Source organism: Gekko japonicus, unplaced genomic scaffold, assembly GCF_001447785.1.
Source record: "Gekko japonicus isolate JY-2015 unplaced genomic scaffold, Gekko_japonicus_V1.1 scaffold900, whole genome shotgun sequence".
Lineage (NCBI taxonomy): Eukaryota > Metazoa > Chordata > Lepidosauria > Squamata > Gekkonidae > Gekko > Gekko japonicus.
In genome coordinates, this window is record NW_015160864.1 from 450,991 (window position 1) to 466,805 (window position 15,815).

At 48.3% G+C, this 15,815-nt stretch overlaps 1 protein-coding gene across 1 annotated transcript in view; it reads right to left on the bottom strand.

Annotated features, from left to right (window-relative positions):
• NOX4 (NADPH oxidase 4) overlaps positions 1 to 15,815 on the bottom strand; it is a 190,418-nt gene that overhangs the window by 12,618 nt on the left and 161,985 nt on the right. The window contains exons 15-18 of the mRNA XM_015421963.1: positions 10,887 to 11,006; positions 9,548 to 9,656; positions 6,470 to 6,538; positions 2,457 to 2,557 (exon numbers count right to left, since the gene is read on the bottom strand). Coding sequence (XP_015277449.1) covers positions 2,457 to 2,557; positions 6,470 to 6,538; positions 9,548 to 9,656; positions 10,887 to 11,006 — 399 coding nt within the window. The remainder of the gene's footprint in view (positions 1 to 2,456; positions 2,558 to 6,469; positions 6,539 to 9,547; positions 9,657 to 10,886; positions 11,007 to 15,815) is intronic.

Sequence of the window (15,815 nt, forward strand, 5' to 3'; positions counted from 1 at the left end):
GAAGACAGAGCATCACTTGCCCCAGAGCCCCTATCTATACCTTGTGGCTAATAGCCACTGATGGACCTCTGCTCCATATGCTTATCTAATTCCCTTTTGAAGCCGTCCATGCTTGTAGCCGCCACCACTTCCTGTGGCAGTGAATTCCATGTGTTAATCACTCTTTGGGTGAAGAAGTACTTCCTTTTATCCGTTCTAACCCGACCGCTCAGCAGTTTCATGGAGTGCCCACGAGTTCTTGTATTGTGAGAAAGGGAGAAAAGTACCTCTTTCTCTATCTGCTCTTTCCCATGCATAATCTTATAAACCTCCCCTCAGTCGTCTTTTCTCCAAGCTAAAGAGCCCTAAGCGCTTTAACCTTTCCTCATAGGGAAAGTGTTCCAACCCATTTATCATTCCAGTTGCCCTTTTCTGCACTTTTTCCAAAGCTATAATATCATTTTTAAGGTGTGGTGACCAGAACTGCACACAGTATTCCAAATGAGGTCTCACCATTGATTTATATAGGGGCATTATGATATTGGCTGATCTGTTTTCAATACCCTTCCTAATAATCCCCAGCATAGCATTGGCCTTCTTTATTGCAGTCACACACTGTCTCGACATTTTCAGTGAGTTATCTACTACAACTCCAAGATCTCTCTCTTGATCAGTCTCTGCCAGTTCAGACCCCATCAATGTGTATTTATATTTGGGATTTTTGGCTCCAATGTGCATCACCTTGCACTTGGCCACATTGAACCCCATTTGCCATGTTGATGATGCTGAATAGTTGAAATACGCCGTCTGTGAAATATCATGTTGAACACCTAGAGCACTTTAGTCAATAACTTGTTAAAATTGTTTTTGTACTGTTGGGATTTTAAATGGTTTTATATATGTTTTATAATGGCGTTTGCCTCCATGTAAGCCGCCCTGAGCCCGGGGTATAAATCGAATAAAATAAATAAATAAATAAAATGATCAGCTGCAAATAAATGGACTCTGTTGGATCGCCTCCTCTGCCTCATGCCCCTCCAGTCGCCTGAGGATGTCCACCACAGCGCCATTCAGCAGTTCAGGAAGGGCTCGGCTCTCTCTTTCCTTTCCCCTCCATGCCAAGTAGCTGTATCACTGCAATTCCTTTAACAGCCCGTTTGCAACCACAGCTTTTGGGTAGAAGCCTCTGGGTTGGGACTGAGGAGCTGTGATTGGGAGGTGGGTGTGGGTCTTTCCCCATCTCCCCTGCAGCCCTGTTTGCCTTCCAAAAAGCTCACGGGTGGGAGGGTCAGGTGAGCCTTGTGGACTTACACTGTAAGGAGGCAGGGCGGCAATGAGTGGGGGGGGGTCCACAGGAAATCACCCCAAGCCCTCCTCCACTAGGGGAGCCTCTTGCGGTACTTGATTCCCCACTCCTCCACTTGCTGCAGCCATAGCTCTGTCAGAGCTGTTCTTGAAAGAGCAGTTTATCTCAGAGGTCTTTCATGGTGTTCATGGCAATTTGGAAGGATTCGCCTTCCTCGCCCGCTGGCTTTCAGGGCCCCACGGAATTTTGTCCACAAAGCTCTCCCGCCCCCCCGCCCCCCCAAGCATCAGTTTTTGAACAGCTGAAGGAGACAGTTGGAAATTCAGGCCATGTCTGTATCCCCGAGAGCCTTCCTTGCATGCTTTTTTGGACCAACCCTGTAACCCCAGGCTCATTCGCATTTTCCCTGTGGCAAAACCCCACACCTTTCTTATTTATTCACTACATTTATAACTCGCCTCCTTCCCAAAGTGGCTTCCAAGAGCGTTCTCCTCTCCTCTAAGTTATCCTCACGACAACCGCCTTGCGAGGAAGGTTAGGCTGAGAGCGTGTGACTGGCCCGAGGTCGCCCAGCAGGTTTCCACGGCAGAGCGAGAACTCGAACCCGGGTCTCCCACATCCCAGTGCATCCTCTGGGCAAATGAACTAGGCTGCTGTGCAACGGCACTCATTACGATGGGCCCCTGTGCGGGAGAGCTTCCCAGTGGGTTATGTCAGATACGGAAAGGTTCGATATCTCTGCCCAGCCTGATCGATCGCTTCTTTTCATCGTTTCGAAGCAACGATTCCTGCTAATGCGCCTTTCATCACAACGCCCGATACGTGCCGCAAACAAAGAGGTTGATTGGGCTCGGAAGGATGGATTAAAACATTAGATCTCTGTGCGCTTCCTGAAGATGTGCAGACCTCGCCCCTCCCCCACCCATTCGCTGCTTCGCTGTGTGGAAGATGAACGGCCCTGACGGTGGAAACTGACAGTTCTTTTGTTTAAAAGCCCCCGTTTCTCAGACGCGACGTACTGGATAATGCCAGCCGCCCGGTGCTTCGGCATTAAACGACAGCATCAAAGCCCAAAGTCATTTCCATACAAACACAGTGTATTCAACCCGCCCTGTCCCCCCCCCCCGGTCCCTCAAACCGCTGTGCCAGCTGCTGGGGGAATCTCACTTACCGTCGGTTACACTTGGCGATTTCGTTAAATAGGAGCTCCCAGCAAGGTCGCCTGGTAGAAAGACGGGAGTTCAGCACTTGGTATTTCTCTCCAATTATTTCCTGCAAGAAACAAGGCAGGCTTTGCAAATTGTCACTGGTCCATCAACTATCACTTTAGGATAGTCAGTTTGGTGTGGTAGTTAAGTGCACAGACTCTAATCTGGGAGAACCGGGTTTGATTCCCCACTCCTCCATAGGCAGCTGCTGGTGTGACCTTGGGTCAGTCACAAGCAATGCTCCCTCTAAGCTGTGGAGTCTTGTGAGCAAAAATTCTACTTTGTGAGCTGCCGGCATCAAAGTTGTGAGTGAGCAATTTGGCTGCTGCATAAATGAGTTTGCTCTGGAGCCGTCCTTCCTGAGCTAAGACAAAAATGTGTGAGCCGGAGGCTAAAAAACAGTGAGCTAGCACACACTAACTCAGCTTGGAGGGAACACTGGTCACAAGTTCTTTCAGAGCAGTTCTCTCATAAGCAGTTGAGCTCTCTCAAGAACTCTCTCAGCCCCACCTACCTCACAGGGTGGGGAGGGGAAGAAAACGGAGTTTGTAAGCTGCTCTGAGACTCTGACTTAAGGGCAGGGTATAAATCCAATCTCTTCTTCTTCTTCTTCTTCTTAGGGGGGCTAGTCTCAGGGCCAAACTACACATTACCCTATACGTGAGTCTACCACGGGGTCTCGCAAGCCATATTGCCACTACCAGTTCCCAATGGGAACACCATTTAAAAGTGTCACGGGGACCCAGTTTTGAGCAGGACCAGGGCACGGGGGGAGCAGGGGGCTCTTGCCTCCCCCCCACCCACCCCTTTCCTGAGATGAAATTGTGTGTGGGGGGGATATTGGCCCCACTGGAAGGTTGCAGTTGGCAAGCATTCAGTGCACATGGTGTGTTCCCAATAGGGCTAATAGTACATATACTGAAACACCTCATGGGCAACTCAGGGCCAAACAAAACATCACGGTTTTTAAAGAGTTGGGTCCAGGTTCCCTGGACTTAATTCATGTTCCTGCAACCATACATCAGCTGTGGGAAACTGCTTCTTTTTTTAAAAAAAGGAGAGCCCAAGGATTCAGAATGGATTGGCAGAGAGGTTAGGAGTGGGGGACTCTAATCTGGGAGAACCGGGTTTGATTCCTCTCTCCTCCATATGCAGCTGCTAGTGTGACCTTGGGTCAGTCACAAGTTCTCTCAGAGCTGTTCTCTCAGGGGCAAAAAAGAGCTCTCTCAGCCCCACCTACCTCACAGGGTGTCTGTGGTGGGGAGGGGAAGGGAAAGGTGAGTGTAAGCCGCTCTGAGACTCCGAATGCAGGGCGGGGTATAAATCCAATCTCTTCTTCTCTTCTTCATCTACTATGAGGGAAGGAAGTGCTCCTGCCACCCCACCCCCCCCAAGCTATTTCCCCATGGAAAAATTCACAGGGGGGGGTATGTCCCAGTTTTGCTGCTCCATGTGCCAGATACTCCATGTGGGGCCACAAAATTGGGGAAACAACTATGCCCCCAGTGTGGTTTTTGCAAGGGTAAACAGTGGGGGGGGGGCAGGAGACCCTCCCGCAATGGCACCATTCCAATCGCCCGAGAAGCCAGCCGACTGAACTATACGGCCAACTCTTTTTTCCCTGCCTCTCATACAACATGCTTTACTAGCTATCTGCTCCCCAGCAGTGGCCATAAGTGAATCTGCCTTATATTGAATCAGTCCATCAGTGTCAGTACTTATCTACTCAGACTGGCTGCAGCTCTCTAGGGTCTCAGGTAAGAGTCCTTCACTTCACCTACTGCCTGGTCCTTTTTAACTGGAGATCCTGGGGACTGAACCTGGGACCTTCCGCATGCCAAGCAGATGCTCCATCACTGAGCCACGGCCCCTCCCATATCCTTGTTGATGAATGCCCTTTTAAGAGTTCTGTGTAAACATGCCTCCAAATGACTTTCTGACCTTACAGGATTAAACCTGGGACCTTCTGCATGCCAAGCAGATGCTCTGCACTGGGCTATGGCCCCTCCTGTGTCCTTGTTGATGAGCACCCTTATAAGAGTTCTGTGCAGGGGTCATTTCCTGCAGGAGCGCACAGGAGCAGAGCTCCGGCAGTAAGGCGCTCAGGGGGCAGGCACATGCAACAAGCCCCGCCCCCTGCTCCCAGCAGCCCTCAGTCGGGCCACGAGGAGCAAGAAGCAGCCAGGTAAGTTGCAGAGCCCCCCCCCCGGCCCGCCTTCAGGTACAAGCTCTCCCTCCTCTGTGAGGGCAGATGTGCGCATTCCTCCCCCCTCCCCATAGCTAGCAATCCAAAACAGTCCAGTGGCACCTTTAAGACCAAGTTTTATTCAGGTACAAGCTCTTCCTCCTATGCGAGGACAGATCTGCACATCCCCCCCATAGCTAGCAATCCAAAACAGTCCAGTGGCACCTTTAAGACCAAGTTTTATTCAGGTACAAGCTCTCCCTCCTCGCCGAGGACAGATCTGCACATTCCCCCCCCCCATAGCTAGCAGTCCAAAAGAGTCCAGTGGAGCCTGAGCGGTGGGTTTGCCTTCTGACACACTTATGGTGATGTCAGGGGGGGGGGGCTATGCAAATGTTATGCTAATGAGCTCCTGCACCTCTTTTTCTACGAAATGACCTCTGGTTCTGTGTAAACATGCCTTCAAATGATTTTCTGACCTTACAGGATTGAACCTGGGACCTTCTGCATGCCAAGCAGATGATCTATCACTGGGCCACACCCCCTCCCATGTCCTTGTTGATGAACGCCCTTATAAGAGTTCTGCATAAACCTGCCTCCAAATGACTACTTGCCATTACAGGATTGAACCTGGGACCTTCCGCATGCCCAGCAAAGGCTCTTCCACTGAGCCACAGCCCCCTCTTTTCTATCACTTGGCCATACGTGGCAGTTGACTAAACCACGTGCGGTTAGAGCTGCATGTGATCTCCGGATGGCTTCTTCATGCTGCCTTTGTGAAAGGATGGTGAGCATTTTGTGACATCCCTGATGCCCTAGATTTTCTGATCAGGTCCTGAAATGCAGAGTATACTTTGCCACTATGGACTGGCTTTCCTTGTGGCTGTTTGCACGCCACAGTGTTTCTGAAAGAGTCACCTGTATGTCTGTGGGCAGTCACAGTGATGCTTCAGCAGCTGCCGGACTCGGCACGGTTCCACCCAACCCACAGCTTGTTATCAGGCTAATCTGGGCTTCAGAACCGGCCCCCAAACTGCACAGCCTTCTGTGATGTAATACCGTCCAAATGGTTTGACTGCCAGGGACTCAAAAACAAAGGAAAATAATACAAGGTCTCTTTTCCTCTAGGGAATTCCCTTTCAAAACCTGGAGTCTTCCCAAGTCCTCTGATTGGTATTCCAGCTTGGTCCTCAGGTCTGGAGTGATGCAACTTTTTGCTTGGGAACACGCCAACTATTTGTTCTAACGTCTGATATGGGGTGTGTGTGTGTGTAACCTGTTCCTTCAAAGTGGAAGACGAGGATTTCCATTAAAAGGCTGTTGGGGAAAGTCAGAGTTTCACCTTTGGTCTGTTTGCGTTTTAAAAACAGACATTGATTTTTTTTGGGGGGGGTGTTTAATATTTCAACTTGGGCACTTTTATTTGGAAGCTATTTTTTGGTCCTGCTTGAAACTTGCTCTGATGCTGATGCCCCCCCCCCTCTTCCCCAACAGTGCAAAATGATTCCATCAGCCCGTCAGGTGTCTGAAACTTCCCCAGGTGTCCACGCACCTTCGAGCACCTTTCTGCACTTGTAAGGGACTAGAAACTTGCTTGTAAAAATGCACAACCTGTGATTCTTAGAAAGCTGGATCCTACGCCCAATACCAAATCCGTACCCTGCAATTCCCCAGCACTTCAGCAAAATACACACAGCCCAGCAAAAGACTTTTCCTTCTGCCTTTTTCTGTTTGTTTGTTTGTTTAACTGGAAAAGTGGCCTTCCACAGCCCTCTCTGCTTCTCCACATACCTGTATCCCATCAGTCTGAGTGAGGTACAGCTGAATGTTCACAAAGTCTGGTCGGTTTTCTTGCCAGAGCTGAAAGGATTGTGCATTAGGGGAAAAAAGAGACGTAAGTGAATTAGCACATTTTCCTCTGAAGCAGGAACAAAGATGCTATTGCTAAATCCACGGAGAGTGACAGATCTTTATTCCATTATGTCTCAGGGTCGAACTCCAAGTTACGTGCCAACGCAGGCAGAAAAAGGTAACCTAAATGACTATGGGGCTGGAGGCAAGGGTAAAGGAGGCTGGGCCTTTTTAATGGGGGGGGAGCCCACTGAGGGGGTGACATGACAGAGGCCGGCAAAACTATGCAGAGCGTGCAGAAAGTGGACAGAAAGAAACTTTCCTCCCTTTCGCGTAATACTAGACTGATTTCACCCAATTAAATTGACAGGCTGCAGATTCGAGACAGACAAAAGGAAGCAAAAGTTCACACAAGAAAAGAGCAAGAGTCCAGTAGTGCCGTAAAGACTAACAAAATGTGTGGCAGGGTGTGAGCTTTCGTGAGTCGCTGCTTGTGGAACTCACTGCCACAAGATGTGGTGATGGGCAGTGGCTTAGATGGATTTAAGAGCACTGAAGGAATGTAAGAGGAACAGATTTATTACTCAGAGATTAAGACACTGAGCTGCAGAACAGAAGGTCTGTAGTTTGGCAGTTCAAGACTGCAGTGCCGCATGATGGAACGAGTTCCCGTCTCTGGCCCCAGCTCCTGCCACCCTAGCAGTTCGAAAGCAAGAAATTGCAAGGAGATTAATAGGTACCGCTTTGATGGGAAGGTAACAGCGTTCTGTGCGCCTTGGCATTTAGTCATGCTGGCCACATGACCACAGAAACGTCTTTGGACAGCGCTGGCTCTTCGGCTTGGAAACGGAGATGAGCACCGCCCCCTAGAGTCAGATTCGACTAGCTTTCGAGCAAGGGAAACCTTTACCTTTACTACCCATGATAACCAAATGGGGCCTAGGGGCTCAGAGGCAGAATGCCTCTAATTGTCAGACCTGTTAACATCTGAAGCTCACTTATGCTCAGTCAGACCACTGGCCAATCACAGGGGTCCCAAAGCCTTTTTAAGCCTGTGGGTAACTTTGGAATTTTGACACAGAGTGGTGACTGCAGCCACAAAATGGTGACCAAAGGAAGTGGAGTCAGCCACAAAATGGCTGCCAAAGGAGGTGGAGTCAGCCACAAAATGGCTGCTGTACCTTTAGTCACACAGTGAAGATATTTGTGCTATGGTGGCAGCTGATGCTAAAGCAATGTTTTAAAACATCTGCACAGCCAATCAAATCGCCAATGGCCAATCAGTAGTCCTGCTAGGTAAAAGCCCCATTTGACCCCACCCACTTTCTAAAAACATTTGGGTTAGGTATCAGTAGGGACTCCTGCCTATCAAGATCAGTGTTGTCTACTCTGACGGTGTGATGCTGTGAAGCCGTTGCCTGCGGCCCCTGCTTGTCGTCTTCCCTATTATATTTGACTGGCTGCTCCAGGAGATTTTGGACTAGATGAATCACTGATCTGAAACAGCATGGCAATTTTCATGGTTTAGAGTCTTAAAAGTAATAAAACTCTGACAGCTACTTAGAGACGCTGCCAAAATTCTCCTTGTCTGAGTTCAGGTTTTTGGATTTCGAGTTGGCCTTGTCTTGTTTCTGAAATGCATTAGGAATGCTCAGTCCTCCTGTTTTCTGCTTCTGGATTTGATACAGAACACTGTGCAGAATCAGAGTCAGTTCCTTCATTTCATTAGAATATTTCTCCACTTCTACGTTACCAATACGCACAGCCTGAAAGTCAAACTAAGGTATCCTCCAACACACACACACACACACACGCACACACACCAGTCTTGATTAAATCGTATGCATGGTTCGATTAAAAAAAATCCCTTAGTATTTTACCACTGTTCAGGAGTGCATGTGCACATAAGTAAAACGTCACATAAAGAAAAAGAATCTTGTGCAATAAGCCTTAAGGTTGTTTTTCCACTCTGTATCATCGATATACATGGGGGTAGAAATATAAATGAACCAGAAAGAACTGGAATGCATGGCAAACTGCCCATAGTCCAATTCCAGAATAAGTTTCTGAACATCTCCTTGTTAAACCAAAATTCTGCAGGGCAGAGTCAACTTTATTATTTATTTATTTATTTCGGCTTTTACCCCACTCGAACCCCCCAAGGGGTCTCTGAGCGGCTTACAGTTACTCTATTATCCCTAACTATGGCCACAACTTGACTGGGATGGGGGCTGCCCTACCGGCACCCTGTAGATGGAATGGATTGGATTGGAATGGATTGGAAGCCACAGACTGACCATTGATTCCAAGTTTGCTTTTAAGAGACACATGCAGTTGACAAAAGTGAATTTTCAGTTCACCGTGTATCTATCATTCTATGTATATTTGCAATGGCCATGTGGATATGCAATATATATGGATCACGACCAGTGTTCCCTCTAAGCTGAGTTAGTGTGAGCTAGCTCACAGTTTTTTAGCCTCTGGCTCACAGATTTTTGTCTTAGCTCAGGAAGGATGGCTCTAAAGCAAACTAATTTATGAAGGAGCCAAACTGTTCACTCAGAACTTTAAGAATGGATGATTTAAGTTTAATGTTGCAGAACAGGAGTGAAAAGGTACCTTAAAAGAGATGGGGGAAAGTATATAATTGGATAGGTGAGCTGTCAAGAAGTTAGTGATCCAATAATGTATACAAAAATTAAGCGATGAATGACTCTGACATATATGAAAGATGTAGAGATGAAATGTATAAATGGAAAAATGGAAAATAAATAAAATTTATAACCAGAAGAACTTTAATGTCAGTAGCTCACAAAGTAGAATTTTTGCTCACAAGACTCCACAGGTTAGAGGGAGCATTGATGCACGCCCCTGCAACGATCCTGAATCCACCAAGTTTTCTTAGATCTGTCTAATCCTCAAGTCACACCACTTCAATAACTCTGTGGTTCATCTGATTATTGCAAGACCAATAAAGGCCTAGAGCAAAATTCAGAAATAAGATATATATTTTCTCACCTTGTTATGTAAGCTGCAGAGCAGATCGGCAAAACAGTGGAAGTACCGGATGTCTCTGCACACCCAAACGAAGTACAGTCTCCGGAGTTTGTAGCATTTCCAGTCGTCACTTCAAAATAAGTGGGGTGGGGAGGAAAATAAATTTCTATTAATAAATATCTGCTTTAAAAAATCAAGCACTGACTGAGATGGATCTCACCCCCCCCCCAATTGTTTCCCCACCGTCAAAACTGAGACGATGCTTTATAACTAATGAAGAAGAGGAGGAGGACGACACTGGATTTATACCCCGCCCTTCACTACCCAAAGGAGTCCCAGAGCAGCTTACAATCTCCTTTCCTTTCCCCTCCCCACAACAGACACCCTGTGAGGCAGGTGGAGCTGAGAGAGCTCTGACAGAACTGCTTGTGGGAGAACAGCTCTGAGAGAACTTGTGACTGACCCAAGGTCATCCAGCCAGGTGCAAGTGGAGGAGTGGGGAATCAAACCCAGTTCTCCCAGATTACTCCGTGCTCCTAACCACTACTCCAAACTGTCTCTCAATAAAATAGTGGCTCCCATGTGCGACACAGCCGGAAGGGAGTGACTCCTGCATCCCTGTCACTGAGGTCTTCGGGGGGCAAGAAGGAGAACGGTGGCCCTGGATCAGTCTGAGTGTATAAGGACAATGTTGCCAAGGAGCCGTCCTAACAAGGGATGCTTGCAAACACAAGAACAGCCTCTCCAGATCAAACAGGGGAGCCTCCAAGCCCAGCATCCTGTTTCCAAGACTGGGCAGCCGGGTCCTTCAGGGAGGTTTGCAACAAGCAGGACATGGAGGGTTTTAATGTATGCCCCTGGTATTATGGACACAGGTAGACTCCTTCCGAGCATGGAGGTTCTGCTTCGAGCTGTTGAGGCTTTAACCACTTGGGAAGCAAGATATGTCTGTGGCATGTAGGTGCTGCGGTTTGGCACTTGACTGGCAACTTGGAAGTGTGGGGAACCATGTCCAAAGCTAGACACCGTCCTCATTATACCATCCCTGCTGTATGTGAATTTCTCTTGCACGGACTCCGGTGTCCCATCATGTCCCTGCACGGCCCCATGGATAATGATATCAGTGCGATGCACCTGCTGCATTGCTTGCAGACACTGGATGCGGCCAGTTGGCGCAATCGGAGACCCGAGGGGGATATATCCACACTTGAAAGAGGTATGGCTGCTCCGTGCGATGAAAGTGTGATTTTGCAGTTCTGGTGACAACCCCGTTGCCCTGGGCCACATTTAGCAGGAGAATTCCTTTAAGGAGTTCCTGAAGGGTGGGGGGGAAAGCTTTAATGTGAGGAGGCTTACATACAGCAGGGTGCTGAGGATCGATGCAAACGGAGTGACTCCAATGCCTCCGGCCACGCAGAGGCTAACCTCGTAATTGAAAGATTCTTCAAAGGGACTCCCAAAGGGACCATCTACGTACAGCCTGCAGAAGAAAGGGAAATAAGATTTTTTTTTCTACCTCTGTCCTCCTAAAGGGTTTTTTTTTGTCTATTGCCAAAAGACATCAAAATAATGGCCCAGTTTAACATATCGAATATAATTTCATATAAACAATGGTTTTTCCAGATTAGAGTCCACACACTTAACCACTACACCAAACTGGTTCTCAGGAGGTGCTTCAGAAGAGCTTAGCGTGAGGCATCACCTGTCTGCAGGGAGTGCCCATTCCAAAACATCTGACTCCATCATCCCAGGATGCTTGTCATGGTACCTCCCAATATTATGGGACTCAAGATTCCAGAAATACCCACAGGCTCAACAAAGATGGTGACCCGTGATCTATGACAAAAAGTCATCTCCTCATCACACATGTGCACAAACAAGTCACTATCCCCCCGCTATCAGCAAATAACACCACAGGAAATGCATGACTTGCCACACACGTAGAGTCAGATTTACTTTGGGACAGACCACAGACCCATGGACTAACCCACGGGCAGACCCATGGAGTTCATGAGGGCCACAGAGTCCCGAACGGTCTTTGACAAGAAGGTCTTGGCATGGATGTTGAAGCCCGGCACCCCCAGAACCAAAAGCCTGTGTCATTTTGCATTCAGCAACTCTTTGTCTGCAAACAGGATACAAACTATTATTATTACACTTCACTGCCGCCGAGAAACCCGAGGCTGTACAATCTTCCTCCCTGTCCCAGAAAAGCACTGATTTTCTCGTACCAAAAAATACGAAGGGATTAGAATTATAATAACTTCTCGCATGGTAATTCAAATGAAGTGGCTTTCATTTGATTTTCTTACACTTATTAAGACTCAAGGGCTGCTAATTATTCTAACACAACAGCTCAAAACACATGGCGGGGCGTACGAACGAAAATTAGACAATTGTGGTGCAAAGAGGAGCATAATGGGATGGTATTAGGAAACTGGAAAGCTTTCAGCCGAGTAAAACACACATGTAGTTTTTAGGACATCGGTTTCAGTTGTTTACCTTCCCACAGGGAGATCAGACTATATCAGACCTGAACAACATACATGCATACATGCATACATACATACATACATACTGTAATGTATTCATAAGCTGCCATTGAATGCATTATGTGTTGTGAAACATCTGATTGAAAAGCTATGTTAAGCTTCGTCCTGGGCTAGGATCCAAATCCATCCAATCGTATTGCTAGCCCAGGAAGCACCTAGCCAATCACTTTACAGCAAGCTCCCTGAGCGGGAACGTCCGTGATTGGTCCTTATCTGAACAACCGTATTGGTTGGTATTTGTACAGTGGGTGTGGCTACATTAGCCGGGAGAGTTTAAAAGCAGGACTACTGCAATGTAAAAGCTGAACAGTTCTGTTCTGGCTATCAGATGTTGATCCGTGTTGGAGTTGTGTTCGAGTTGAAGAATAAAGTTGTGTTCTGGCTGAATCACTCTCCGACTTCTTTGTTAAGTGAGCAACTTAACACATACATACATACATGCTGTCAAGTCGCAACTGATTGATGGAGACCCCACCAAAGGGCTTTGAAGGAAAGTGAGAGGCAGAGGTGGTTCACCACTGACTTTCTCTACAGAGTCTTCCTTGGTCGTCTCCCATCCAAGTACTGATCTTGCTTAGCTTCCAAGGTGTGACAAGGCTGGGCTATACCATGCCACCTCCCCTCCCGTGAACAACATGGAGCCAATCAAATAAATAAAGCCCACTACCCACATAGCGTGATCTGACAATCTCCTAACTTTGATTCTGCAGCATCAGGCAGAGGGGAACCCCCCCCCCCAAGTTTACTAAGCTCCTGGAAGGTCATCAGACATGGCTGCTCGGTTGTGGCAGTCTGGAATAGGAGATGACTGTTTTGCATGTTTACTAGAATGTGTGGCAGAGTTTTACAACAGTTTTACAGCAAGACGTGTGCTACTTTATGGACTATGCAGTTGCTGCTTTTTTTCAACTTAAAGGACACGGGAGGAGCTTGAACCGAAGCTAAGCTGGAATAAGCGAAGAGTTTTGTTGCTGATTGTACCAGCCTAAGGTTTGTTGCAGAACTTCTATACTCTTTGTGGAAGTGAACGGTTCTTTGTTCAGCACAGTGGTGTCTCAGATGGCATCTGCTCATCTCACAGCACAGTTCTGTGTTTGATGTAGCCTGTGATGAAAGCTGCAGTGTCAGTGTGTAGGGACTGGCGGCCTTCCTATGGATGCAAGTACCTTCCTCCACAATGTGGATGGGTTGAGTGACTGTAGAATATGCAGCTGGGATCCAAATCCATATTTAAGAAACACAGGATATTTACCCCACACTGAACTTAGCACAGGATCTCTTCTACGCAGAGGATCCCTTATTTATTTATAAGTTAAACTTTTAGACCGCCCTCCCTTGTACACAAGGCTCAGGTCAGTGAAACACATAAATTAATAAAAACAGTTCAAAAACAGTAAAATAACACACAGTGTTTCCAGATGATGCTAAAAATTTCAAATTGCACCACTGTCTTGTAGGGGGCAGAAAATGTGTGTGTGTGTGTGTGTGTGTGTGCCAGATGAGATTGAGCCCGTCACTGTCCAGAGGTATGGGCTTGGGTGTCATCAATATGCAGATGACACCCAGCTATATCTGATGTTGGACTCCGACCCAGAAGATCTACACCGGGCCCTACAGGCCGTGGCTGGGTGGCTCAGGCTGAGCCAGCTGAAGCTGAACCCGGCGAAGACGGAGGTTCTGTGCCTGGGTCACGGTGGTATGGGATTGGGGCTCCCTCTACCGGCCTTGGATGGGGCTCCCCTCGTGCCAGCTTCAGAGGTTAGGAATTTGGGAGTGCTCCTGGACCCCACCTTAACGATGGAGGCCCAGGTGGCAGCCACTGCCAAAGCAGCCTTCTATCATCTTCAGCTGGTGCGGCAGTTGGTCCCCTTCCTTAGCCGCGGCAATCTGGCCACAGTGATCCATGCGACAATTACCTTGAGGCTAGACTACTGTAACGCTCTCTACATAGAGCTGCCTTTGTCACAAATTCGGAGGCTGCAGCTGGTGCAGAATGTGACGGCCAGGTTGTTGGTGGGTGCTCCTAAATGGGAACACATCCAACCTGTGCTGAAAGCGCTGCACTGGCTGCCTATAGTGTACCGGATTCGCTTCAAAGTGCTGGTGCGTACCTTTAAAGCCCTACATGGCCAGGGTCCGGCATACCTGAGGGACCGCCTTTCCCCACACAGGTCCCAAAGAGCACTTCGGTCAGGGTCGCAACACCGCCTGGTGTCCCCGGGCCCTAAAGAGGCCAGGCTTGCTACCACGAGGGCCAGGTCCTTTTCGGTGGCGGCTCCTACCTGGTGGAATGAGCTCCCGGAAGAGACCAGGGCCCTGCGGGACCTCTTACACTTCCGCAGGGCCTGCAACACGGAGCTCTTCCGCCAGGCTTTTGAGTAGGAGCCGCTGCCGCCACTACCACCACCGTGAAACTGCAGAGCAGTATCGCCGGGTTGGGCCGATTGGTCATCTGGAACATCGTGGCCCATGGCGTCCCCCCCCTTCTTTGATCCCTCCCTGATATGCAATGGGGGAGTGTGTATTTATAGTCTTTCATGTATCCTGTTTGATGTGAATTTTAGTCTTAATTGTTTTAACCTGTTTTACTTTTACTGCACTTTGTGCCTATGTAAGCCGCCCTGAGCCCGTGTGCGGGGAGGGCAGGGTATAAATGAAATAAAATAAATAAATAATATAAACAAACAAAAGCTGATCCTAAACACACTGCCTGTAGAAATGTGAGCAGGAATATGAGAGTATGAGCATGATAATGCATGACAGAAAAAGAAGCTGCAACTGAAAATGGCAGCGCTGTGTAAGAATTCTCTTCCCACTCCATGATGTGTTCTGCAAATTAACTCAAGTGTTGATTTCATCATAAAAACAGGTTGCTTACCTGTAACTGATGATCTTCGAGTGGTCATCTGTGCATTCACACCTCTGGGATATAGTGCGCCTGCGCCGGCCTCGATCGGTTCCTCTTAAAAGCGAAAGGGATTTTCACGTCCGCTCCCCAGTCACGCACCAGCCCCACTGTGCATGACCAAGGGAGGGGCACGACAATCCCGCCAGTTCCTTCTGATCGCTGCCATCAGTCTCAGAGTAATTAAAAAAGGAGAGGGCCGAAAGCAGAGGGGAAGGAGGGCGGGTGGTGTGAATGCACAGATGACCACTCGAAGATCATCAGTTACAGGTAAGCAACCTGTTTATCTTCTCCGTGGTCTCTGTGCATCACACCTCTGGGAGAGCAAAAACAGGCCTACCTGGAGGAGGGAGCTGAAGGTCCTAGACTTGCACTGCCTGCAACACTGCCCGTCCCATCACGGAACGTTGATGAAGATGCACATCCACGGGGTAATGTTTCACGAACATGTGGGGGGTAGCCCAGTTTGCTCCCTGACAGATGTCAGTGAGCAACAAACCTCTCAGGAAGGCTGTGGATGTGGCTACTGCCTGGTTGGAATGCGCTCGGAGCAGGCCTGGAAGTGGCCGTTTGGCCACGTAAGTAGCGCAGTTTGATGGTTTCCACAATCCACTTAGATAGACGTTGTGAAGAAAGCTTCTTCCCCTGCACAGGTGTGCTATAGGAGACGAACAAGGCTGGTGACTGACGGAATGACCTTGTCTGATCAAGGTAGAAGAGTATGGCTCTCTTGATGCCTAGAGTATGAAGACTGTGTTCCTCATCACTCGTAGGGGACGGGGAAAATGTCGGAAGAGCAATGTCTGCTCGTAAATGGAACCCGGAAATAACC